Source organism: Lactuca sativa, chromosome 4, assembly GCF_002870075.4.
Source record: "Lactuca sativa cultivar Salinas chromosome 4, Lsat_Salinas_v11, whole genome shotgun sequence".
NCBI classification, from domain to species: domain Eukaryota; kingdom Viridiplantae; phylum Streptophyta; class Magnoliopsida; order Asterales; family Asteraceae; genus Lactuca; species Lactuca sativa.
In genome coordinates this window covers 34,524,416-34,532,788 of record NC_056626.2, presented here as the reverse complement: position 1 = coordinate 34,532,788, position 8,373 = coordinate 34,524,416, and the positions used below count along the sequence as shown (strand labels likewise).

General features: G+C 34.2%; 1 protein-coding gene across 1 annotated transcript; it reads right to left on the bottom strand.

Annotated features, from left to right (window-relative positions):
- Positions 1-5,277: 5,277 nt before the first annotated feature.
- Positions 5,278-6,150, bottom strand: LOC111896480 (B3 domain-containing protein At3g25182). Its single transcript, XM_023892469.1, has one exon. The coding sequence runs from the start codon at positions 6,148-6,150 to the stop codon at positions 5,278-5,280; it is 873 nt and encodes a 290-aa protein (XP_023748237.1).
- Between the last annotated feature and the right edge of the window lie 2,223 nt (positions 6,151-8,373).

The window sequence follows — 8,373 nt, the reverse complement described above, 5'->3', positions numbered from 1 at the left end:
ATAACTTATAATATATTAATAAACATATGTGTATAACTCTCATAAAATTATCCATAAATAGTTCGGGTGAAGTGCAACCCAAATGGACCATGCCGGGTCGGGTCAAGTATGAACCAAATAAGTTATGGACTTAGACACCTTATCCAACACCAACATGCTTAACCTATCAATGTGTGACTTCGTCTCTAAGATGCGTGCACACACAGGTTTCCCATCTTCTTGTTTACTTGCCAAAAGGGTTTGAGTGAGCTTGAACTTTTCAAGCCTTCGAACTTGTGGTTCAGTGAGAATAATTGGAGGAGGTGGAGGAAGTGAAGCATTATCTCTTGTTCCTCGGTCATATCATGTAACATCATCCTCATTTGGAAATCTTGTTCCATGGGATTTGGGAAGACCATGATTGTCAGAACTAGACATCTACAAAACGGGAGAAGATTTAAGTTAAGTTGATTAGAATTCTTGATGTAACACCCAAATGAAACATCAAGCTAGGATCCAACAAAACACTCTAAAACCTAGAAGAGGGATGCCGTAATCTAGTTGCAGAATATTTGAAGGTAGGTAAATGACGATTTACGAATTTCCACCATGAAAAACGAAAAAGAAGGTTAAGTTTTAAATGTATTGGAAACTCCTAGATCTTTTTGAGATACATTAAAACTATTCAATGGCACGTTTTAATAACAGATTATGCTCTTCTATTTGTGACTGGGATGCCGATGATCACAAACAAGATGTGAATAACCATGCAAATGTGCTTGGTAACCTCATTGTCTTTATCATTAACTATTGATGTGCCGGTAACCACACACGCTCCATCAAAATGACAATTATGAGATACCCATTACTACTCTTTATTAGTGCCTTTTAGTGTGCTGGTTAACCACACGCTCCACTAACGACCAATAAAACATAATGTGCAATTTCATGGATTAGCATACTTTTCACATTTTTCCTAAAGTAACTAGAGTTGGGATTTTGTGAAATAATGTTCTAGTACTTTCTTTAATAACATTATACTTTTAATGAGATGTAGTTTTCCTATCAAATCCGTTCTGCTAACGACCCTCCACTAATCAAGGAAGCGGTGGGTGAGAGTGGACACCCATTCAACTACCATTTTAGGCAGTTTCCTTATACCCCCCTTATAGATTAGCTTCGTGAATGAGGTATACTAGCGATTTGACTGACTATAGTCTTATACATATATAATATTTAACTTTTAATTATAATATATATAAGGTGTGTTTTAAACTTTTAAAACTTTAGGGTTTATATATAAATTTCAAAAATTAAGTCATTAATTTCAAATTTAAAATAAACCAAATAACTAGATTTAATATTTATCTATTAATTAACTTTTAATTAATTAATTAAATCTTGCAAGGATTATCTAATTAAATTAAACATTTAATTTAATCCTAATCCATATCCCTTCTAGATTTCGAAAATATGGGGATAGGATAACTTCCTTATTTTTCTCAATTATCCAATAAGGAAACTATTATCCAAAACAAAGAAACCCTAAAAGGGGTAGAATATTTCAAAATTTTAAGGGGAGGAGGCTAGGGTTTTTAAAACCCTAACCCTAATTTCGATTAGGGCTCATGGAGGCTATGGTTTTCGAAAACCCATTGCACCGAAACCCTAAATCGAAAATTTTGGCCTTTAGGGTTTAATGGCTATAAACCCTAATTTGCAATGCAATTATTATAGCAATTCAATTTAAAACAACAATGGATTTAATACCACTAATGGGTTTTAGGTAAAACAAATAAACTAGAAAACCAATTCCTAAGTTCACATGCAACCTACTTTGGATCTATGTTTTAACTATTGAACATATAACTTTGAATTGCAAACAAGAACCCTAGAGGAGAGAGGCTAATTTCGAAATCAACAAACTAGGGTTTAAGAGTTACATACCTTTCAATTGTTATAGCAAACAATTGATAATCCTCTTGATCTTGATCTTGATCTTCTTGGAAGCTTAGCACCACAAATGTAATGCCTCTAATGGAATCACACCCAAGAACTAGCAAGAAGGAAACTTGAAAGAAAGAGAGGGAGGGAGTATGCAATTCTCAGCCTAAGGTTTCTTCAAAAGAAGGAGTGACCAAATTTAGGAGCTGGGAGGCTCCTTATATCGCTGAGGGATCTAGGGTTTAGGGAAAACCCTAATACTCCTTTGCTTGGGGCCTAAGTTAATTTAAGGCCTTATCCAAGCCCCCTTGGACGAAATCATTAGGGTTTCCCCTATAGATTTTGTCCACTCCCTTCCAAGGAGGTTCTGGAGCCTTCCACTCAACTATTAGATAATTGCAAGCTAGTCCCTGCACTTTATAATTAATACAGTTATCCCCAAAATTAATTCTAATTAATTTTTGGCTAACTATTAATTAAACATTATGATTTCTAATTAATATATTAATCTTTTAACATATTAGTAAATAATTTATATTAATTTATTAATCTCATAATAAATTAATATCTCTCCTTTCATAATTTCCTTGTCCGGTTGCTAGGTTTGAGGGCAACCCAAAAGGACTGTGCTGCTATCAATTCAAGTGCATACCAATTATAGTTACGGGCTTAGACACCTAATCCAACAGATTTTTGGTACCGATTTAGAAGAAGTTGATAAAACCAAGAAATTCTTATCATCTAGTTTTGATATGAAAGACATGCGGGAGGCTGAGGTAATTCTTGGTATAAGAATTAGAAAAGGAAACAATGGGATTTTAATTTCTCAATCTTATTATATTGAGAAGATATTTAAAAAAGTTTAACTTTGAGAATTGTTCTCCTGTTAGCACTCCTATGGATCCTAGTCTTAAGCTTCTACCTAATAAAGGATCTCCAGTGTCTCAACTTGAATACTTAAGGGCTATTGGTTGTCTCATGTATGCCATGATTAGTACTAGGCCTGATATAGCTTATGATGTGGGAAGGCATACTAGATATACTAGTAATCCTAGTTCACATCATTGGCAAGCTGTGAGTAGAGTATTCAAGCATTTAAAAGGGACCATGAATTATGGTTTAACTTATAGTGGATATCCTTCTGTTTTGGAAGGTTATTTAGATCCCAGCTGGATTAACAACTTAGAGGGTCACTCATCTACTAGTGGATGGGTGTTTCTTCTTAGAGGAGGTGCCATTTCTTGGGCATCTAAGAAACAGACTTGTATTACTAACTCAACCATGGAGTCTGAGTTTGTTGCATTGTCTGCTGCTGGTAAAGAAGCTGAGTGACTAAGGATTTTGATTTATGAAATTCCATTATGGCCCAAACCGATATCTACCATTTCTATCAGATGTGATAGTGCTGCAAACTTGGTTAAGGCTTATAGTCAAGTCTACAATGGGAAGTCTAGATATTTAGGTGTTAGACATAGCATAATTTGTGAGCTCGTCATGACTGGTGTCATATCTGTGGAATTTGTAAGAACTTAGTTGAATTTGGCCGATCATCTAACCAAAGGGTTAGCAAGAAATCTTGTGCACAAGGCGGCTATAGGGATGGGTTTAATATCTACTTAAATCTTTTATATTGAGATACCCAATTCCCATCTAATGCAATATTAGATGCTGAATTCAATGTGGAAAGCTTGATATTTGAAGATTGGAACACATTTTATCATCATCCCAAGGTATGTGTTCAGTACTGCAAGTTAAGGAGGTTGAAATTTTATTTCTTAATAGTTCTTTGAAAAATTGCATTTGCAGGTGCAAGAACAAAAGAACTACCTATATAAGCATGTAGTCTAGTTGCTTCAAGAAGTTGGGACTTGACTTTGATATGCTTATTGAAGGATGGCACACAAGCTAGTAAAATATAGTGTCAAGTTAGAACTTTGAGAATGTAAACTTTTGTGTATATTATCTTCATGTATTCACTTAGGATAGAAAGGGTTCAATCCTTAGTGACACCCTAATATTCGAATATTTGGAATGAATAATATACTAATGTGAAATTCAATCGTCACGATATTTCATTTATGCATCAGTTTGTTGTTATGTTTTTTGTTTTTAAATTAATCAAGATTACACTTAAATGGGGGAGGTTTGTTGGTGATTTGTTTCATTAATGTGATTTAAGTGTAATGGGATTACTTTGTGTGACCAAAAGTGATCTTGATAAATATTCAACAAGTAAGGAAGGTGTGAAGTCCACACTTGTTTAAATTTATTCAAGATTAAAAGTAGACTGTCATTTAGGGGCGAAGCCCCTGAACGAATGGGGGTCCAGGGGCAGCGCCCCTGGGAGCGGGGTCCAAGGGGCAAAGCCCCTGGCTGGGATCGATCCTTATAGAAAACCTGGATTTATGACAGTTTTTTGATTGTTGCCAAACTGTTTTATGACAGTTTTCAGACAAATGAGCTATTTAACTAATTTTGGTCAGTTTTTTCTGATACTAACGAAATTCATATCTCATTCTCTGTTCTTTTCTCTTCAAAGTCTTATCCAATAAAAAAATTATGGAGTATCACCCAATACTTTGATTTGATAGTGAAATCACAATTTTCAGAATTTCCAAGGCTGTTATTATTTCATTTTCTAACATATATAAGTATTTGGTCCTCCTTTCCAAATTTATTTTGTTGCTTATGCAGACTTCAAAAGACAAGCTTTTCATAACCTAAAAATTCAATTTCTTGTTTACAATTTGGTGATTAAACATAAATCTGAAAATCAATTTGTATATTTTTTTGAATGAGAACAGAGGGTCTGAGAGCATTATGGTCATCTTCATTCCCTGTACAAGAATTACATGGCCTAGATGAATTAAAAAAAAAATAGGATGGCAGGGACACGATCGATCAAGTACTTGAATCTGCTTCTTTAGAAGAAGCAAAATTTTCTTATTCCCATATACATATAGATAATGAAAGATAAACATAAGGAACAGCAACAATATTATGATTACGAATAGAAACTACATGTAAAAAAATCACAAAAACAAATTCTGGAGAACATCACAATGTAAAAAAGACCCAACACATTGATACCCATTTTGAATTCAAACGTTATGATGAAAGTGTGAAACAGACGATATTTTCGATTTCATGCACCTGAATCGTGAAGCATATGAAATATTGGAACAGGGTGATTTTTTTTATGTTGGTTTTAGTCGATAAATGTAAGAAAAGTTGTTGATTTAAAGTAACGTACTTGACTTAAAGCAGCTGTACTAGATTCAAATGAGCAGTATTTGAATATAAACAAGAATAAAGAGTTAAATGAAAAAGATCAGAGAACTCAATGGTGTGGGATTAAGTGGCGTCGTTTTGACTGTCAACATCTCTGTCCAAACATGCGATTGCAAAGCACAGCTTCTCCTTTCTGCGAAACGACCAAACCTGAACCTTTTTGTTTATCTCCAAATCCTTTTTATTCGCCATCACAAAGTGGTTCCAGTTGGTTTTGAGGACGTAGTTGCTGGTGGTCTTCATATGCCACATCTTCAACACCATCCGCTTCTCATGCTTCTTCAATCTTGGCCCCCACAATTTCACCTTAAACTCCTTTCCATTCACCAAATCTTCTTTCTCATTTTTCCTCAAGAACTCATCCGGTCTGATCACTTGTTTCATCGGCATATTCAACCTGTTCTGGTTTTCCTCCAGATCACTTTTGTACAATGTTTTCTGGATCACCACCTTCGCTTCTGTCCCTTCCAGCTCATTCGTAATGAACTCTTCCAACTCCTGGGTTATCTTGTTCCTCACAATCTCCACCTTTTTATTCTTCTCTATTGTTGGAGTACTTTTCCACTTTTTTCTTTCTTCAACTGCGTTCATCTCATTATTGGTGATGAACTGTTCCAACTGCTGGGTTACCTGGTTGCTCACAATCTGTGTAGTAGGTTTAGGTTGCTCCATCTTTATCTTCTTCGTGGGACGTTTGCACAACTTTTTTCTTTCTTCACACTTAATTTGCTCGGCTAAGGCATCTTCGCGAGCAAACTTCTTCATCTTTTCTTCATACAATTCCATGATCTTCTTTCGATAGTATTCTCTTTGAGCCTCATCCTCTTCTTCCTCATCCTCCCCGGCATGTAGATAGTATTCATCAGTATCATCATCCTCATATCCCATACAAGCAGAATGGACACGCTTGTTAATTCCTGTTGCATCCTGTGCCATGATTTCCACTGCTTTCGAAAAAGAAATTAAGACGTTCAATGAAAACTCTAAAAGAAGAAGAATGTGAAGTCGGATACGAATGATTAATTAGCCCTATATTTATACACGGAAGTGTTAGTTTTGGATCTGAGCAAACTTGTAATGTAAATAGGAAGGTGATTATTTAAGGAAATTATATGGTTTTTAGATACTTATGATAAAATATATATATCTGCAATGCTGTTGTTACGTAAACATAGGAAGGCTTTACATTAGAATAAGAAGAGCCAATATTATATCCCATATTTATTGGAGATCGTTAGATTTGTTTTTCTAAATTTATTAATTACTCTCACCTGTGAGTATCTTATACTCGAAAAAAGAAAGTTTGGTTTCTTGTTACCGAATTAATTACAAATACTTGTAAGTGAAGTTGTAAATCTTTGTAAAATATTTATATAAAATATCTTTTAGATATATTAAATAATTATGAAATACAAACATATATTAATTAAGTTCATAAGTGTAAACTAAGAACTATTAAGTTCTATCCTAATAGGGAAATAGGTAATCTATGGGAAATAAGTACTGCTTCATAAGTCCTAACTAATTAATTGTCTCATTGCCGTTGGCGGAAACAAAATTTTTAACAAGATGTAGAACAATTCTTTTTCCAGGTAAAATAAAAAAAATAATAAAAAATTAAACACACAGAATTCATTGTTTATGAAGAGGCAGAGGCCCATATAGAGAGATGAACTAAAAAGAAAAGATATACCCTATATATTTTCTCTTTAGGCCATCGTGTTCATACTTTCCTCCCAATCAAAGGATCAAAACAGTAGACACTGTTTAAGGCAATAGACACTGTTTAAGAGCTTCGCGCCTTACATTGAAACCTGTTGAAGTGTATACTGCATAAATTTCATTAAAAGACCACATAAAAATGTGATTTTGTTAAAGCAAATAAGTTGTTGATTTCTTTAAAAGTTAAAACCTACCATTTCGTCAACTTAATGATAAAGATGGTTTATGTTTCTTACAGAAGCAAAAAAAGTAGGACAATCGGGCATGTCGGGTTGAGACACATTCACTTTCGTCCATTCCATGTAGATGACAAAACAAGTAATTCTAACAATGTAAGAAGTGAAAGTTTATCAAATACTCAATACCTTAATCAACATCAAGTTATAGTGGATACCTAAAAAAAAACAAGACTTTATAAAAATTTTGATACTAGCTTTAATAGGATACTCTCATCCTGGTTTGATATTACGATTAGAATTTTAAAAAATATTAAAGAAATATTAAGATTGCCAGATCTTGACAAGTTCGCCCGTAATTAGATTTTTTCGATTAAAATGAGAAATTCTCTTTTAATTAAAAAAGTGTTCTATAGAAATTGAAGTTTTTATTTTAGCTTATTTACAATAAAAATGTTAACCTAAAAAGAGCTTGCATTTTACATTTTGCCGAGAACGCCACAAAATTTTCCAATTAAACTCTTAAATCTAAGGATACATTTCAATGTGTTTTCAACAAACCCTTAACTCTAATGTGTATCTTTGTTGAAGAACAATTATACTCTGCCCAAGTGATAATTGTCGACAAACTATTTTCTCATGATTGTAAAATATAATTTCACCATTAAATATAGTAAAATATAAAGAAAAATGATTACTATAAACAGACTATAATACAAAAAATATAGCATATACACATAAATAAAAATATATACACCTAAAATCTTCTCGCAGTTGGAACGGTAGATCTAAAACAAATGTTCACAATGGATCTAAAATCAAGAAAAAGAGAAAAAGGAAGCCCCATCTCCAAGTCATCCGTCGAATAGTTCATCTTATGAGGCTTCAGCTGGTTCGAAGCGTACGCAATAACACAACCCCCTTGCATTTAGACCGTGCCCAATCCCATGAAAGACACGTCACAATAAACCACAAAATCCTCAACACCTTCTGGTAGGGTCAGAATTGGTGTCTCACATAATCTTTGTCTTAGGGTCTCAAACGTTGTTTGCTGCTCAGACCCCCAACGAAAAGTGGCAGTCTTCTTCGTCAGTCGGGTCAGGGGAGCCACTATTTTGGATAAATACTGAATAAATGTCCGGTAATATGCAATCAACCCAAGGAAACTCCGAATCTCAAATGGAGACCTCAAAACCTCCCATCTCATCACGACCACCACTTTGGCCGGATCAACCAGAATACCATTCTAGTTGACAAGGTG

Excerpts from the sequence above, each read along its gene's own strand:
- LOC111896480 (XM_023892469.1), bottom strand. The coding sequence starts at position 6,150 with ATGGCACAGGATGCAACAGGAATTAACAAGCGTGTCCATTCTGCTTGT.